Source organism: Manis pentadactyla, chromosome 14 (assembly GCF_030020395.1).
Source record: "Manis pentadactyla isolate mManPen7 chromosome 14, mManPen7.hap1, whole genome shotgun sequence".
In the NCBI taxonomy this organism is placed as follows: Eukaryota; Metazoa; Chordata; class Mammalia; order Pholidota; family Manidae; genus Manis; species Manis pentadactyla.
This window is the reverse complement of record NC_080032.1, coordinates 87,527,009-87,546,044: the sequence shown is the minus strand read 5'-3', so window position 1 is coordinate 87,546,044 and position 19,036 is coordinate 87,527,009. Positions and strand designations below refer to the sequence as shown.

The 19,036-nt window shown below is 39.8% G+C and overlaps 1 protein-coding gene across 4 annotated transcripts in view; it reads right to left on the bottom strand.

Annotated features, from left to right (window-relative positions):
- CNTN1 (contactin 1) overlaps positions 1-19,036 on the bottom strand; it is a 263,071-nt gene that overhangs the window by 74,381 nt on the left and 169,654 nt on the right. For all 4 annotated transcript variants that reach the window (XM_057491253.1, XM_057491252.1, XM_036889464.2 and 1 more), the window contains 5 exons: positions 18,574-18,698; positions 17,781-17,898; positions 14,089-14,239; positions 8,656-8,783; positions 8,167-8,342 (listed from right to left, as the gene is read on the bottom strand). In XM_057491253.1, the coding sequence (XP_057347236.1) occupies positions 8,167-8,342; positions 8,656-8,783; positions 14,089-14,239; positions 17,781-17,898; positions 18,574-18,698 (698 nt within the window). The remainder of the gene's footprint in view (positions 1-8,166; positions 8,343-8,655; positions 8,784-14,088; positions 14,240-17,780; positions 17,899-18,573; positions 18,699-19,036) is intronic.

Below are 19,036 nucleotides of genomic sequence, written 5' to 3'. Positions count from 1 at the left end.
AGATGCTATGAAGGTCTCCATTTTAGAGCACAGGAATTTGAGATTTTTAAGTTAAGCTGTGGGTGGAAGGCTTAACAGTTAATGTAAAGTCCTGGTTTCACCAGGTCAAGGGATTTCTGAACTAGGGTTTTATAGGCCAGACAGTGGGATTTAGGTTCACAATTTAGTAGGTAAAAATGGGAACTTTTTCACAGCAGGAGGAATGCAATATATGTTGTTTATTTACTTATTAAATGACTGACCTATTCAAATGTTCAAATATAAGAAAACACAATAGTACAATGGTCATCTGTATACCAGCCATTAGATTCATCAACTGTAAACTTCTCACCATATTTACTTTATCTAATTATCTAGCTAGGTAGTTCTCTTTCTTTTCCTCTATTTTTGAACCCTTAAGAAACAAATTACTAATATCATCACACTTCATTTCTTAAAACATTAGATTATACTTCCAAAAGAGTAAGGTTGTTCTTATGCATAATCACAATTAGCACTAATTTCTTAGTATTATCTAGTATTTAGGTTAGTGTTAAGTAATGCATCAACCTTAAGACTGCCTGAACATAAAAAAAAATGTAAGTAAGTGACTTTAAAAAAACTTTTGAAAATTAAATAACATCATTAGAAACATACAAAATAAATAGGAAAGTGGTATCGGATAACTACTAAGAGGTCACGCATACTTATAGAACCAATGGAAATGTTGAACATCCCCAAATTCAGCTATTTTGATAGTTAAAGAGTCCAATTTTGATCAATTGGACTGTTCAAAGTTAAATCTCTAAAAAAGGGAGATTTTCTGTGAGGTCTCTGCTAAGTCTTTGGAATGATGGACATAAACATCAAAACCTTGGATTTAGAACCTATGTTTAAGAGTTGAAAGAAAACTTGGATACCGCCTAACTCATACGTTTTTCAAAAAAGTCCAAGCAGCCTTGGGTTCTGCAGATCTTCCTGGACATGGTAGGAGGAGGGGAGCAGAATGGGGAGCTGTGTGCGGTGGGAGAAGTGAGAGGCCCTGTGGTTGCAGGGCTTTGGCGAGGTCATCTCCCACAGGGCACACACACATGCTCACAGTTTCTCCAGTCAGAGCGACCTCACCTTCATCTCTGTTTACTGAGGTTCTGATTTAAATTTTCTTTGTGAAAAGGATTCTGCTGTAAAACATCTGATGTGGCACGGCTTCCTCCTATGACAGATGAGGGGCTAAGCTCAGGGTGACTGTTTTGCCCAAGTTCACATAGCTTCTCAAAGGCAAAACCAGAACAGAAACTCCAGCTCTGTAGATAATATTTTGTTCTTAAAACCAAACTGGAAGAGTTAGTTTTGCTTTGTTTTGTTTTCTGTTTTTGGAATATGACAGCTAATAACAAAATAGTCTATTTCTAGTGTAATATAAACAACACATCAAAATCCACAATGTACAATTACAAAATTCCTAAGACACCAAAAGTTTACATGTTTATTTCCCCTTCTTTTTATTTTAAATCCATCCAGTATTTTGTAAGAATAAAGAGTCAGAATAAAAACTACAGAGATGCTTAAGTAGGCAAGGAGTTCTACGTAAAACAAACGGGTCATTAGCTCTGGATGACTTGTTAGGGGTTCCCCCAAGTCCGCACAGCTCTGAGGAACACTCCTTGCAGCTATATGTGCCAGTTCCATTCCCTTAGCACTGTCATCAACAAAGGCTTGCTCAGGACTAGCCTATGGGATGCTACAGTGCAGAGTGACGCTAGGTGACGGGGCTCCACAGTGCAAGTATGCTGGTCTACAAGAAGTCACCCCTAATACAGACACATCTGGTGCCACATATACCTCCCTCCGTGTTTACTGATGGAGAAAGCAAATGCAAGAAGACAACAGTTTGGTGTAAGTAAAGGTTTATCAAGGTAGCTAAAGAGAGGTTAGGAAAATCATGTGTGGCAAATGAGTGAGGTGTGGCAGGATTCTCTTTCCAATCAATTACTAATAAGAGAAGAGAAAAGATGTGGCTGTAGGCGACATGCCTTTATGCGTTTTGTGCGGGTCACAGAAGCCTACCAGGGGACTGCACACATTTTACCCATTTCTTTCTCTCTATTATGGCTCGTCAAACTGGAAGAGCCTTAAATTCACAAAGCGCAGGAACTCTGTGCTCCTCAGTCTATTTTGGAAAACGTTTTATCTAAACTCTTAAAATGTTTTTGTCCTTGGCACTCTCATCTGCTCAAAATAATATAACTGCTCTGTTCCCAAGATACCAAGCTTAAAAATTCCCCGGGGCCGGTTCTTTCTCCTAGTCCATCCTTTTTCAATCTCCCTTGAGCATTCCTCGCTCCTGGCACTACTGACAATCTGGGCCAGGTAATCCTCTGAGTGGGGGACAGTCCCGAGCACCCGAGGATGCTGAGCAGCACCAATGGGAGACACGCCCAAAACATACAGCCCTCCTCCCACGCCTGCGCAACTGCGACAGCCAATGCTGTCCCCACATACGGCCAGGTGCCCTGGGGAGAAAACCCGCTCCCAGTGAAGAACCACGTTTGGGGCTTACATCACCTCATTCTGCCCGCCTGGTCTTCTGCTCTGCTTTCTGCAGCTCTAATTTGATGCCTGCCCTCTCCTGGACTGGCCCCACCCTCCTTGTCTCGTCTAACTTGCTGCCCATCTGTCTCTCTCTCTCTCCCATGTGCAGAAGCAAAATTTCTGTTCGAATACATCACATGCTCCAATATAGAATATATGTCTCAAATTTAAACCTATTTTGTGGAATGTTCAGTATAATTAATATTTTCTTTAGAAAGAATTACTAGAATTTATAGTTAGACCACCTGAGACTCTGTAGACTTGATTTACAATGTATTGCAAAGGTTACCAATGGTTCAGGGAGAATGAAATAATTTGAATAAGCTTGAGAGGGCATAAAAGGTTCATCGAACAAGATTATGGAACAAACTATGAGTTAACACCACGGTTTTACCGTTTTTCAAACAATGGGCGGGGGTCATTTGGATACAGACACGAGTATTAACCAATGGATTAAAAACTGAAGCGGTCAGACAGAAAAAGACAAATACCCTATAATTTCACTTACATGTGGAATCTAAACAACAAAACAAAAGAACGAATAAAGCAGAAACAGACTCATAAACACAGAGAACAGACTGGTGGTTGCTATAAGGGAAGGGAGTGGGGGCGTGAAATAGGTGAAGGGGATAAAGAGATAAAAGCTTCCAATTAAAATAAATCAATCATGGGGATAAAAGTACAGTACAGAGAACATAGTCAATAACACTGCAATATCTTTACATGATGACAGATGATGACTATACTTATCAGAGGGAGCATTTAGTATATAAATGTTGAATCATTAAGTTATACCTGAAAACAATGTAATATTGCATATAGCTACATGTCAATAAAAAAGCAATAATTAAAAAAGAAAACAAGAACAAAGTTCAAATAAATAAAAAACTGAAGTGGTGAGGCTCACAGGATTCTGCAGTCAAACCACACTGGTTTCAAATCCTTCCTCTGCCACCAGTAAGTTATATGATTCGTTTGGGCAAGTTCCTTAACTTTTCTAACCCTGTTTCCTCACCTCGAAAACTGGGAACATCACAGTAACATGTGCTCTCTGGAGGACAGCAGTGAAGAACACCATTGAACCCAATTCTTGCCAAACAGGAAGCATTCCATCAGTGCTCACTATTATTATCTCTCCATTGTCCTCAGCAAAGAAATACTTTGAATTTTTTTTTGTTTCAAACTAGCTATCAGCAATGCAAGAATTAAATTATGGAAAAATGAGACCTGTGAACAGAAAAAAATTATCTGGCAAAAGCTTCTGGAATATTCAATGGGGAATAATTGCTCTAGTATAAAGAGTATTAATAACTGCTTATGATCGGCCAGACCCTGTGCCAAGCACTTGATAGGTACTCTCTCACTGAATCCTCACAAAAATACTACGAAATAACTAGTTTTGTAAAACCCAATGAAGTAATGTGAATGAAGCAAGTGAATTATTAATAAAATTTTACAGAGATGGAAACATAAAGCTTAGCATAGCGTGATCACTTTTGGCTCAGGGTCAAGAGTAAAAAGTGGAAAAATAGAGCCTAGAGTCCAGGACTGGTCGTGGCAGAACCTCTGAACAATTTATATGGTATTTATGAATTCAAAGCAGATACACAATAACTTCTTGCTGAATTAAAATTTCAATATTTATTTGAAATAAGAAAATAAGAAAAAAATTATAGTGGCAACAACCAGAATTGGAGAGTTTAAAAAACATATGTGGTTAACTAAGATAACAGCCCAGACAAGGAGAATGTCAAATAGTTGAAAGAGAATGACTCAAAGCAGTTGTCCAAAGTGGCTAATGAAGAAAATTGATTTCTACAGATCAAGTACTACCATTGAAAGGCATAAAATGATAAATTGCAAACGTATATTTTTTTGTAGAGAGTCTCAAGTCCTTTTCAGCACCAGGGTTACAAATTAAAGTGATAAGTAAGATGACTCTGCCTCTTATATTTACTCTAAGTAAGTAAGCAGCTATTAAGTTGAAAAGTCAAAATAGTAGCCATTTTATAGTTGTATTGAAAAATTTATGTATTTGCCACATAACTTTGATAGAATCAAATGATGCCTGAAAAACTCCTTCTCAGCTTATTGTATCAAAGCTTCAAATTTATTAAATTCGTTACATATATATATATATGTTCTTAACATTCTATGCATAAGCTCAAGTTCAAATGAAACATGTATTGACTGTGATTACATAATAATATAACAGTCAGTGAATATTTATGGAGTAAATTAAGGAACAAATGACATGACAGGTAAATTTGATATTTAACTTTCTAATGTTTTTGTATGATCAGTATTAAATGTTTACATACAGCTTTAAAGTTAATAGGTATGGTTTTAAAATAATATATTCAAAAGAGTTTTACATAAATCAGAATCATTAAATGTAATGGCAATGTTATTTTTGCTTTTCTGGTGCTCACTGTAAATTCCTAAAAAAAAGGCATATGTTCAAAAATGTATAGTTACTTTTTCCCTGATAACTATATGAATATAATTGGAAAAAGTATAAAGAAGAAATTTTAAGATCACTTATAATCACACATCTGAGACATAATATGGGAAAATGTATTTAAGTTCATAAAGTTTCAAGACCCTACAGGCTATGAAATTTGCAACCTTATCCAAGGTAGCCCCATGGTGGCCAAAATCAAGAACAGCAAGCTAAAATCAAAGCACCTCTGATTACTCAGTAAAATGTATCACTGAAACTAAATGGAAAATACAAATTTAAGTTCTTGAAATGAAACATTTGAATTTTGATTTCTATATTCTTTTTTTCATTAATTAGAGCCTCTGATATTAATTTCTGGCAATTAAATTACTAAAACATGAAGATGATAATGCCATATGTTTTGATAACTGGTAGCTACCAAAACATTTTCACCTGACTTTTAAACTCACGGGGTATCCCTGACTTATTCTGGGTCAGCGTCTGTTCTGTCTTACAGAGTGTCTCGCTGACGTCAGTATCTATTGCTCTTCCCTCCTTGTGGTATGTGTGCAGGACAATATTTGTCAAGGAAAAATTATATTCAATTATTGAAATGTTGCCAGAATTAAATATCACATTATTTAAGAAACCAAAAATATCTATATTGACATATTCAACCTTGCAATTTTAATAACGGACAAATGAACTCAGAATGACCCTTCTTTTCCAGTTGCTGTCCCTGCTCCCTGCAATCCCCATATTTTTCCATTCACTGAGCTGTAGGTGGGGAGAGCTGAGTCTATTCCTCCTGAGAGAGGTCTAGTCACAAGCCCAAAAGCAATTACTAGCCATTAGGACTATCTTCCAAAAGTGGATCAAACACACATCGAGCTTCTACTCAAACTATGTGTTGTCCATTTAGCTGTGAAGTCTGACTTTCAAGTTTGCTTTCAGAGAGTGAAGATGAAAGGCAAAGCTTTATAGGTCTTTCTTAGGTTCAAAAGACAGAATTAAATTTAATAATTTATTTTAAAATAAATTCATCTGGATTTTTAAATTATCTAGAGAATGGAATCCACCTGTCCATCTACAAAGTGCAAAAAAATATGCATTTGGTATTCTTAGTCAATGAACTTGCATGTTTAGCCAGTATGTCTTCTACCACTGATCCTTCATTATAGAGACTGTCTGACGGGCAGAGGCCGACACCCGAGCTGCAGGGGCCAGAGCCCAGACCCGCGCCCCGGCTCCGCGTCGGCTGAGGGGCCACTGCGCGGACCCCTGCGGCTGGTGTCCCCAGGAGGAAGGAGGACAGCAAATGACAAGTAAAGTCTTTTACATCTTCATGATCCAATTTACTATTCTTAATTAGTATTCCAGTTATTCCTTATTTTCTTCTTTTTTAAGCCCCGGGGCTCCCTTGCTCTTTCTCTTCTTTTCCCCTCTCTCCCTCCCTCTCTCGTTTCTTTCCTTCCTCCCTTCCCTCCTTTATCTTTTGTAATTTATTTTTTTTAATGTTCATTTATATTAATGAACCCAATGTAACTACTATTTTAAAGAACATAAAGAGGTAACACATATGAAATTCCAGCCTAATTTAGGGCAATTTATACCCCAAAATCTATTTATACAGACTTCACTGCAGCTATTAAGTAACTGCCTGTATAAACTATGGTTGCTATATATTTGAAATTATACAATTTGTAGCATCAAGGAACTAGGCAAATTCAGAAGTCTTTTATTAAAAATAATATCTCTGTTTGGCTCACTTTATTTTCTTAAAATGATTTAAAAGTGAGAAGCATTTGCTTTTCTTGCAAAACAAAATACGATCTGAATCGTTAACAATATTGGTGTCAGTTTGATGAATGATGGGCATGTTTATGATTATGCACATCAAACTAGTTTCAGAGATATAAGGAAAAAATAATCATGTGGCACAATGTTAAAATAGTTTTCTGCCAATGTCCAGTTTTTTTTTTTAAGTGTGAGTTTGGTTCAGAAATTGGAAGACAATCATCAGGTTTATTGCAAATTTATAGTTATAGCTAGATCTGCTAGATCTAAAAAAAGAACTGGAACTACAGTTAACATATGGAAAGCATAAACTTTGCTACTGAATCAATAGTTGTTTTATGAAACTACCTAACAAACACTTAAGAAATGTTTACATCTAGTTAAAATCATTCCTGTTTGACCTGACTGAAAGCTTGCTTTGTAAAGTGGCTTTGTAAAGTGGAAAGTTCTAGAAGACCATTTTTTAAAAGAGCTAGACAATTTGAAAACAACATAATAGGTACTGGTACTCATCAATCTTTAGATGTCATAGGATTTCATAAATCTTAAATATTCTACTGAGTTAAACTCTTAGTTGTATATTAATTATTGATTTCTAAAATTAAAATTAATATATATATTTTTAACTAAGCACATGTTCTAAACAGGTTTTTAGCCTGTTAAATGACTGCCTTTCTAGAGAACAGAAAGATAGGAGCCAGGATCAGTCTGCCTCTTGAACACACCATGGACAGTCCTGTCAATGCACCAATGACGTTCCCATGCAAGTTGTTATTCTTGCATTATTCCTAATCTTTTTCCTCTATTTCCTTTATTTCTATACAATTACATCATGATGCTTAGTTATAGGACTTATATGACTTATGTTTTCTATTCTAAATAAAAATACAGCCATTTAACCTTTTTAAAAATTATACAGACTAATTCTCCAAACCCTCCTATGTACATATTTTGTCTATTTCTTATCCTCAAAGAATAAAATTAGCATCTTAAAGTCAGGTTATAACAAAAGTAAGTTCTACGCTTCCCGTACTTCAAGGGAATGTGAAGGCTCTAGAACCTAGACGGGTAATGAGGCCCAGCACACACCAACAGAACACTGTGTTATGGTTAAGAGGAGAATGGACTTAACGCCCACTGAATATTTCTCAAATAATATCTCTGCCTAAATCCTTAGGGCTAGACAATTTTAGAAAGATGCAGGAGAAAAGCTGAGTAATACTATTAGTACAACGAGATCCAGAAAAAGCTTTTCTGCCTGTTTCTCAGTCTCACATAAAGGATCACAGGAAGGGAATTGCAGTGCACGCCCATAGGGGTCACTGGATGGTAAAAAAATGGAACAAAACACATACCATGAAATTCCGCTGGTAGTGAGTGTTCTCCTTGTTAAAATCGATCACATAGCCATTGAAGGACCAGATGAACGTGAGATCCAGGGCGGGATCAAAGGAGGCAGCGCACTGCATGGTGGCATTTTCTCCCACGGTGATGTCGGCATTGATTGGGGCCAGGATAATCCGCGTGGGATCTGTGCGTTTTTAAATAAAGGAGTAAAGCTTTACAATTTAAAACAATATGAATCATCGCATTACATGATACATTAAAAATAAAAATCAACACATTTTGATTTCTCTATGCAAAGGAGTAAGTTTTCAAATTCAAATTCTAGGAACAATTTCATGAAGCAAGAGATATGCCCAGAAGACTTTTGAGATGGAAATGCATCAATGCATGGACTGTCTTAGAGGCTTAGGGCTGAACCACGTGTCTTACATTTATTAGCAATTAAACATTCTCAGACTAAAACAAAAAAAAGCAATATTACCCAAATGGCTTCTTACCTGTGATGACCAGAGTCCCAGTGCTATTCGCCCTCCCTTTATTATTGTCAGCAAAGCAGGTGTAGACGCCTCCGTCACTCCTGGTGATGTTACTGATCTCCAAGCTGCCATCTTCCCAAATGAGGATTCTATGGGAAGAAATACATCCTTCACTAAATTAATGTAATGAAATCCTTAATATTCTTTTTCTCAGATTACAGGTACTACCTTTCGATCATTACGTTTTATGCAAATTACTTGACAGAAAATAAATATTTTAAGCTGAAACACCCCACCCTGTGTTTAGAATATCCTTTGGCAGCCAGCACGAGTTAGTTCAGGAAGCGGCCTTCATCCCCTCCTGGGACTCTGCAGCGGCCTCTGACCAGTCTCGGCTTCTACCCTGGCCTCCCTACAGTGCCTGTTCCACAGGAGAGCCAGACATTAAGACGTAAGTGGCACCCTCAGATCCCGTCACTCTTCTGCTCAGTGATGTCATCAACCCTTTTTAAAAAAATGAATGCGCTACATGGAGTTCAACTGAAGCAGATGGTTTCCGCATACCACCATGGAATGACTTTTGAACTCCTGTGGGACAGGCTTAACCCAGCCACAGGCCTGAAAGAAATGAGCCCGGGTCTTCCGGAAATGTGACCTCAGGACTGAAAATCAGGTGTGGAAGTTAGGACAGACTGTCATTTCTATGGCCACAGAGAAATACAAACATATTCTATTTTTAGGAACTTTTAAAGGTGATATTCTAAAGCCTCCCTTAGTGAAAGCCTCTGTAACAGATTAATATTTAGGGAATTCTTCTTTGAACATGATCTAAATCTTCCATATTAACAGAAGCTAAATCTATTCCCTTTACCTATCTGCCTCTTCCTTAGAGGCTAGAGACCAAAACCTCATTATATATAACTTATACATATATTTATTATGTAGCTTTATTATATAGCACCTTGCATTTAGATTCAATATTGAATTACCTATCATTGGATTCTTCCTTTCTTTAAATGTGACATTCCCAAAACCTTAATTTATTTCTGGAACTTTATATAATGCATGCCAACAATTCCCCATATAGTTCATTTTAAGGCATAACTTGATAAAGAAAAAATACTATATATCCACCTTAGCAGTAGAAAGCTCCATAAGAAAATATTCCACCAAGAATATATTCCGGGATTTCTTTCCCTTCTTTAACTGTCCAGATCCAACGTAAGTTCGTCCAGAGCACCTTTTGCTTCTCAGAGAAGAAATGCAGTACCAAAATAATATATACAGCCATAAAAGTACCTATTCGATGCCATGGAACCCTCGGCAGTGTGCCTCGAAGGTGGCGAGTGCCACTGACCCACAGCTCGAGCCGCCCTCAGAAATCCATCACTGTGTTTGAACCAAGGCTGCACATTGCACAGGCTGTTCTCAGCAAATGACCGAGCCCAGGAGGAATGCTAAGGCAGGCCTATTCCTGCAAGACGTCAGCCTGCTCTGCTGGGCATTTTCAGCTGGAGAACCCTCCAGTGGCTTGCCATACGCTCCTAGACCTGCATGCAGTCCAGGTCATTTCCACTCAGACTTTTTCTCTTCCCTCTTCCCTTCATCTGGACTCAGACCTGCACCTCAGTCAGACAGCTGTCCCAGCCTCTGAGCAGTGCCCTCTTTTCCCTCCTAGGCAATGCCATTAATAAGTCTCTTAGTGGTTAATCCAGTATTGGCATCTGCCCCCTGTAGAATCCATGCTAACGTCGTACCAACACCATTGGGCCACTTTTCTTTCCCACTGAGCTCTAGGGTGAGTCCTTAGCCTATATTCCACCCTGTTCCCATTTAACTATTCTGCAATTAAAACAATGGAAATTATAGTCAAGTTGCAATGGACACAGCAGCAACAATTATTCTTTATCAAATCCATACTAATATTCTTAGTTTTCTCACATATATTTGTTCCCAGTAGATCTTTACCTTCTTTAAAGGGTATACTTTATTGTGGCATTTATCTCACCTATGCTTTCAGGCACTTTGTTTGTGAAATTAAAATTACTTTTTAGTAAGAATATCTAGGGAACTTGATTTTTTGGTAAGAACCTTCCTTATTTATATTAATGTATATCAAATGCCCATAAATATATGGTAATATATTAAACTTCCCATTAATGTGTGGAAAATACCCACACAGTTTCAGACAACATATGGATAAGCAGTCAAACAAGCTAGGAATTATCTGGTCTTTAACGAATTAGTGACTTATTGTTGCCAAAAATACTCCAGGGTAGCCTCCATCTTATTTGTTAACTGTTGAAGCGCACTAACTCTGGGGTAGAAAAGAGTCTTGGAGATACTCTAACATACCTGATTAAGATCACTTTAACGCTAACAGAAATCCTTTGGATACAAGTAACTATAGAGAAATTCTGGTGGAAACTGGGTATCATTTAGTCCAAAATAAAGCCATACAATTGAGAACTTAATTAAAACTCGTCTAAGATTTACGTTTCCTCTCTACTGATTGAAAACATTGCATAAACCATTTAAAAAGCCATTAACCAGGTATGGAAATAACTTTGTAATGCAGAACCATTTTGTTAGAATTATATTAGTCAGAATAAGATTATAGTTATGCTTAAAGACAGTTATTCAATTAATATTTTCTCTAAAAATAATTTATCAGTTGAACTTTTCTTTATACATACTACTTTATGACACTCAAATTTAATTTCACATGAAATACTATGCTATGTCTATTAGAAAGTGGTACTTAAAGCCTGAGACATTAATTAATTAAAGTAAGGAGCAAAAGTTGAATTTATAGAGTCTTTTGTGAAGGAGTAACACAATTTGATTCAAAGACTTTACAAATATCATGACAGAACTAAAATAGTAAGATTTAGGAGCTAGACATTTCTTTTCTTTTCTTTTCTTTTTAACTCATGTTGATATTTAGAAAAGTAAAGTCTGTGGAACCCGGTTTGGAGAAATCCTTGGTTGCAGAGGTCCATGGCATTAGTCCTCGTCGGAATCAGAGCACGGCAGTGTCTCACTGAGGGGAGAGCGAGTGCTGGGGCCGATGGAGGATGTGATGCCAGACACCGTGGGAACGGGACTGTCCTTTGATTACAGCCTCTGCGTTGCTCACTGTCTGATTCCCAAGGTCTTAGCGGCCAACTGAACAACTGGACGTTTCCTTTAACACTGATGTTCCATGCACAGCCATACCTGAGCTCATCCTAATAGGAGAACTAAGTGGGGCTTGTGTTCATTCCGTGTCAGTATGATACAGGCTCAGGTTTCAGCTTAGAGATTATCGATATATTCCTGAAGGTCACTGTAACCTTTCCAGGCATAGATACAAAAAAACAGAGATAATAATACCCATCTCACCTACTTTACTGGATTACTGTGAAGATCGCTCTTACATACTTTTGCTAGAAAAATCCTTCTAAAAGGCAAAAACTACTTTTTCCTCCCTTAGTTAAGCCTGCAGACAGATTTCCGATACTTGCAGATGAAGCCCAAGTCCCTTAGCACAGGAAACGCTGTTGCTGATGATCTGGCTCACTGCACTGCATCTCTTAAAACACTTCAGTTTCCTCTAAAGACAAGCCATACTGATTTTAGTTCTTGCATGCCTTGCGCACTCCATACCGTCTGCTTTAGGGCCTCCGCACGTGCTCTCGCACACCCTATACTGTCCACCTTAGGGCCTCTGCACCTGCTCTCACACACCCCATACCGTCTGCCTTAGGGCCTCTGCACCTGCTCTCACACACCCCATACCGTCTGCCTTAGGGCCTCTGCACATGCTCTCGCACACCCCATACCATCCGCCTTAGGGCCTGTGCACCTGCTCTCGCACACCCTATACTGTCCACCTTAGGGCCTCTGCACCTGCTCTCACACACCCCATACCATCTGCCTTAGGGCCTCTGCACCTGCTCTCGCACACCCCATACCATCTGCCTTAGGGCCTCTGCACCTGCTCTCGCACACCCCATACTGTCCACCTTAGGGCCTCTGCACCTGGTCTCACACACCCCACACCATCTGCCTTAGGGCCTCTGCACCTGCTCTCGCACACCCTATACTGTCCACCTTAGGGCCTCTGCACCTGCTCTCACACACCCCATACCATCTGCCTTAGGGCCTCTGCACATGCTCTCGCACACCCCATACTGTCCACCTTAGGGCCTCTGCACCTGCTCTTGCACACCCCATACCGTCCGCCTTAGGGCCTGTGCACCTGCTCTCGCACACCCTATACTGTCCACCTTAGGGCCTCTGCACCTGCTCTCGCAAACCCCATACTGTCTGCCTTAGGGCCTCTGCACCTGCTCTCACACACCCCATACAGTCCACCTTAGGGCCTCTGCACGTGCTCTCGCACACCCCATACTGTCCACCTTAGGGCCTCTGCACCTGGTCTCACACACCCCATACCATCTGCCTTAGGGCCTCTGCACGTGCTCTCGCACACCCCATACTGTCCACCTTAGGGCCTCTGCACCTGCTCTTGCACACCCTATACCGTCCACCTTAGGGCCTCTGCACATCCTCTCGCACACCCCATACCATCTGCCTTAGGGCCTCTGCACGTGCTCTCGCACACCCCATACTGTCCGCCTTAGGGCCTGTGCACCTGCTCTCGCACACCCCATACTGTCCGCCTTAGGGCCTCTGCACCTGCTCTTGCACACCCTATACCGTCCACCTTAGGGCCTCTGCACCTGCTCATGCACATGCTCTCACTGTCTGGAGTATTTCCTGCTCCCCAACCTTCCCATTCCATTTCTCCTGTTCCCTAACCAGACTTTCTCCTCCCCAAACCTTAGTATGAAATCAAACTATAACTTCTTCTAGGACACTTACAGAAACCATTCAGTGTAGCTTTTACATAAATAATAGATGCAAATAACATGCTTAATGTTTTGTCCCAAAGCCATCAAAACTATGGTAGATGGTCTATTTGGGGTGTGGGGAGAAGTTCATATTCACTTAAGAAGATGGGAAGAATTGATTTGTTCTTTGAAATCATCCTTTTGTTTTCCTACTGAAAAAATTTTGAATAGGCTAACTGCATAAAACTAAATCAAATGTGAGTGGATATATATGCCTTTCTTAGGGTAAAAATAGGTTAGAAATCCTATTGTATTCCCCATGGTCCATTATTCCTGTGACTTTAGGCAATTCACCCAAAATCTCTAAGCCTCAAATTTCTAAACTTCTTATAAATTATAAAAGCTTAGAAACTGAACATTGATTATAATAGATACTGACAGCGATGGGTAAATATTTCTGTTCATTTCAGAACTACGATGTCTTCCACCGAAGAAAAGTTACAACAAACAACATTTACATTATTAATATAAAACAAGTCCTCTATAAAATAAACTTTCTCAAATAGTGGATTGCAATTGGCGCTCTAGATTTTAGAAATTAGATCTCCGAACTGACCTGCTGCTGTTGACAAGCCACTCGGTCCCTTTACTCCACGAAAATTTTGGCTTAGGGGCCGCTTTAGGTTTGCATTCGATTAGAACCCTCCCTCCTTTAGCAGCCAGGATCTTTTTCTTCATAGGATTCATTTCAAAAGTTGGAGCCAATGCTACAGGGAAATAAATTATTATTTATTATTATTTTTCTCTTTTGCTAAAAAAGAAAAAATACTTTTCTATGTTCTACATCTTCTACTCTCTTCTGACTAATAATCAATAGAAAAGATTAATCTCACCACATGTTATCAGCTGTCACCAAGAGACACTCCACACCTAATACAAACACCTTTTGTCTTTTATCTAATAACTTCACTGAGGCACATTCTAGTTATAAAATGCACCTGTTTCAAAAGTACACTTCTTCATGATGACTGGATTATTTTAAATTTTAGTTACAACCAAATGCTATATACCTATCTACCTTGAAGCTGACATCTGATTCAATTTTTTTGACTCAATTGCACAAAGGGATCTGATTGAAAGTTTTGGGGAAATTGACCACCAGCACTAATATTGATACGTGGTCTTAATCAGTACTCTCAGCCACACTTCAAATGAACTGCCTCCCATTTACAAATGAAAAAATTGTTATTAAGATTATCTAATTTGCCAAAGGTGACAGGGAGTATCAGGTGGAATTCATATTTGAATCTCATTCCTTCTGACTCACAAGCATGCCTTTTTCATTAAATGATATGACTCTACCTTCATTATTCAAACATTTGTTGAGCAACTATGTGTAGATAACAGGAGATGCCAAAATAAACAAAGACCCCTGCCATCAATCCTACCTGCGAACAGCTATGAGAATGGTGAATCTAGTTGACATGATCCACCTGTAGTTTACCCTTCCATCAAAGTACAGAAACAATAATTATGACAACAGGAAATAAAAGGTTGCTCTACTGGTGACATGTTCCAACTTTCTTCAGGGTCCCCACAACTAGCTCAGTTCTCAGTCTCCTTGTCTTTTAGCAGACTCCCTCTGTCTCCTTCCACACATTCTAATCGTCTGTAACTGCGTCCTTTCTGGAGCCTCTGGTAGGTCTGTAGAGACCATTATCCAGGTCCTGAGTCCGCATCACCTTGTCCCAGTGTTCTCAGATTATATCTGTGCGTCAAAATTATCTGAGGATCTTGGAAAAATGCTGATTCAGTATGGGGGGTGGGCCTCTGCTGCCCTGAGGAACACACTGTTTATGACAAGGATTTATTTATTCCATTGTTCCTTTAGTCTGAGTTTTGGTAACTGGCAGTTAATAAGTAAGTAGTCGCCACCTTACCTGTGTTGTGCACCTAATACAGTGTGTGGTATTTTACACAGACTCAACAAACCCTTTGGGTGACATACTGCTTGTAAAATGTGAGAGAAAACTTAAAACTTACTTTGAACATCTAAATTCATGTAGAAAATGAGATTTTGTTTCTTGAATTAATTAAATTTTAATGAACAGTTGATTTGTGCAGTCACTTAAATGCCTTCAGACTGGTCTAATGCTGAACAGGACAGAATCCAGACTATGTGCCTATATATCTTAGAAGTGGGAAGGAATAAGGGTAACATTTTTCCCTCAACTAAGAAGAAGACAGGCATTCTTTTTTGTCTCTTGTTCTGTCCTGCGCCTAATAAAAGAATAGTATCTGGTATAGAGTAAGTATGCAATAAATATTTGGTGGGTGAATAGGTGAACTAACTAGATGATTATGGATAGTAGACAGAAGCACTGTCCTAAAGATAATAAACAAAAATAGATTAAACAAATATAAAGACACTCAGGAACATTGTTCTCATGCTGCAATGCTCCAACGGTTTGTTTAATTACTACAATAACAGTCAGTAGATGGTTGTAAGATTTTGCACTTGATTACAGAGAGATCTTTCAGGCTGAGTTACTGGATCTTTATATTCTTCTGTAATGTATAATGATAAGCAACCTTTAACTGAAAATACAAAGTTTAGGGAAAGAATTCAAACTCACCTCATATCTTCTCTAAGAATCAAAATGATTTTATTGCACTTCTTAGCAAAGTAATATGGCAAGAAGCCTAAGTCTGAATATTTTCTGGATGCCCAAATAAGGTAAATATATTATCAAGGAATTTTGACTTTTGGGGGGAAAAATGGAATATGATCTTCAGCATTATAATAAGAGGCAGGGAAAGTTAAGATTAAAAAGGCAGGCCTAAATTTTTAAAGATAGTTTCTTGAATACAGTCTTACAATTATATCATGCCCTTTCATATTCTTTCAGTGACACTTAATTTGCAGTAATAGCAATATTTTAAATTATTTCCCTTTGGTGTAGTAAGAATAAACAGGGCCACACAGTCACTGTTTTATCTTTCCAGCAATCAGCTGTAAGAGAGAAAAGCCTGCGTGCCTGTGTGCGTGACTAACGTTTACCTAAACCTGGTGGTGGCTGCATGCAACACGATCAAAGGCGCAGGGTCCAGTGAGACCTTAGAGAGTTACTGCGATGAAAATAAGGACAATGTGCACACTCTCAGAGATTTATTGAGAAGTGTAGTCGATATAATGGGAGGACAGGATGTCATGGCTGGTTTAAAGGATGTCATTCCCTAGAACAGAGGATCTTTTAGGGGGAGATGCGGATGTGAGTGAGAGATGAACCAAATTTCAGATGTGAAGTTTGGGTTACCTGTGCGGTTACAACAGGGATCTTTTTAATTGAGTGTGAAGTGGAGGACAAACATCTGGGCCAAAGACATAAATGAAAGAATCACTGATGTTAATGGAGAAGAAGACAGAATTACCCAGGATTTTTTAAACACTTAGAAACATTAATAATCCAGGAATAACAACAGAGAGTACATGAAAGAATGAGGAGAAAATGGGGTGGAACCCAAAGAAGGGCCCTCTGGGAGAGGGCAGGACTCGGGGCGGAGGGAGGGCTGGGAAGGGGAAAGGACGGCAGGGGGGAACCTGGAGGTGGGAGACACGGGGTCACCAAGGGAGAGGAGTCAAGCACAAAGCGCGACCAGAAGGGGAGGCAGTGGGAGGGCCCCGCCCGCACTCACCACGCCGAGGAGGGCCGTCTGCGGGCATCAAGCGCCTGGCAGGTGGGCAGGCATGAGCGCAGGGCAAAGGGGAGCGTGAAGGGGCACGTGTAGTCAAGACGGAGGGAGCCTATCAGTGACGCATGGGAAATTGGAACATTTTATTTCAAAGGGTTTCAGTTTCCATGGGGCAGGCAGAGGGCAACAGGAATTAGGAGGCAGGTGGCCTAAGGGGCTTGAGGGTGCCCTGAAGATTTTAAATAGCGATCGTGGGGCTCGAGACCCAAGCGCTCCCGCAGCCGGCAAGTCTCAAGACCCGTCCGAGGCCACGCGCACTGCGAAAGCGTCAAAACCCCTGCGATTTCAGGCAGCGTTTCGCCGCCTAGACGCCGGGGAGGACAAGGCTTGTAGAAACTGGCATGTGTAAACTTTAAAGCATTTTAGAAAAATGCCTCAAATTTATTTACTGTTCTTTAATAAAAAGAAATAAGCAAAATTCTCTTCTAAGCACATTTTAAAAGTCTTTAACTTCAGTGATTCAAGAAAATCAAATATGATCTATAGACAGTTTATGATCATTTTTAATGCGTTGCGTTTTTGCTTAATGCTAAAGAAACTAGAAACGATACCCACCCAAGATCTTCAGCTCCGCGTTGGCGTAGATGGCGCCGTGTGTGTTCTCGGCTATGCACTGATACATGCCGGCATTTTCAAAAGTCACTTCATACAGTCTCAGCTCCCCCTTGTGATACTGAAAAGAACACGAGGTAGAACACATTTCCTCAATCAACTTTAGTAGGAATACTTTCGTTTAGGTTCGGGCGTGGGTGCCTTTTCATTTAGATACAGTATTTTGTCCCCGCTGCTGACTAAGCCGAGTGCGGTGGGGCTTTGGTGCAATGGGGCAGTAAACCCGCACCATGCCCATGGCTCTTGTCCTCTCCATCCTACAGAGCCAGGAGTCCACCTTTTCCCTTCTGGCCCAGCTGGGAGGTTACAGTGGGAGGGCAGAGAAGGACCCCACTGCTGTTGCTGGTCCCTAGGGCTCAAGGTAGGCCCCTCAGTTTCTGTGGGGTGCAGGAAACAGCAGCAAGAAAAAGAGGTCAATGCCAGGTAGTACAGATGCATGATTGGGAAAAAGGGTAAGAAGTAAAACAAAGGAAAAAATAAGGGGGGAGAGAGAGAGAGAGAGAGAGAGAGAGAGGAGAGAGAGGAGGTGGGCGTAAGATAGCAGAAAGCTGTTTAAGCTAAAAGATATTTTATGTTCACTTTCTAGCTTACTTTTTTTTTCTCAAGGAGATTTTTTTTATTTCAGGGCCCAGATACAGTTACTCTGTAGTCCCTCCTCCTAAATTTATCCCAGGACCACCTAGAAATGCTGCCCGAGTGGGGACTCAAGGGCTGCACAACGCTTGATCGTACATACCGCGTATCCATTTTTCAGCCATCGGATTGTAGGGATGGGCTTCCCTGTGGCCACACAAGGCCAGTAGAGGTCACTGCCTATGTCCACCTCCGTGTCATTGATATGTTCCACCCACTCAGGAAATGCTGAAAAGTGAAGGCCATTTAGATGTCAAATGCAATCCCAATGTTCATCGTAATCCAAAAATACAAATATTACATTTAGTTGGCCTGGAGAATACATCAGACAATGTGTGTGCCATAACATGAATGTTAGAGCCATCGAACCTGAATTTTCATAGGTCTGCAGGTAAACTTTATCCTACATTAGTATAGCACGAGATAACTACAATTCGTCACTGCTTTTCTATTTGTGAACCATGTTTTATTAGAAAGCGTATTCGTGAAGAGCACTAAAATAATTATCTTTTCCTTGTAACAAAAAAAACTGTTCAAAATGACATGGTTTTAAAGAATTACATCTT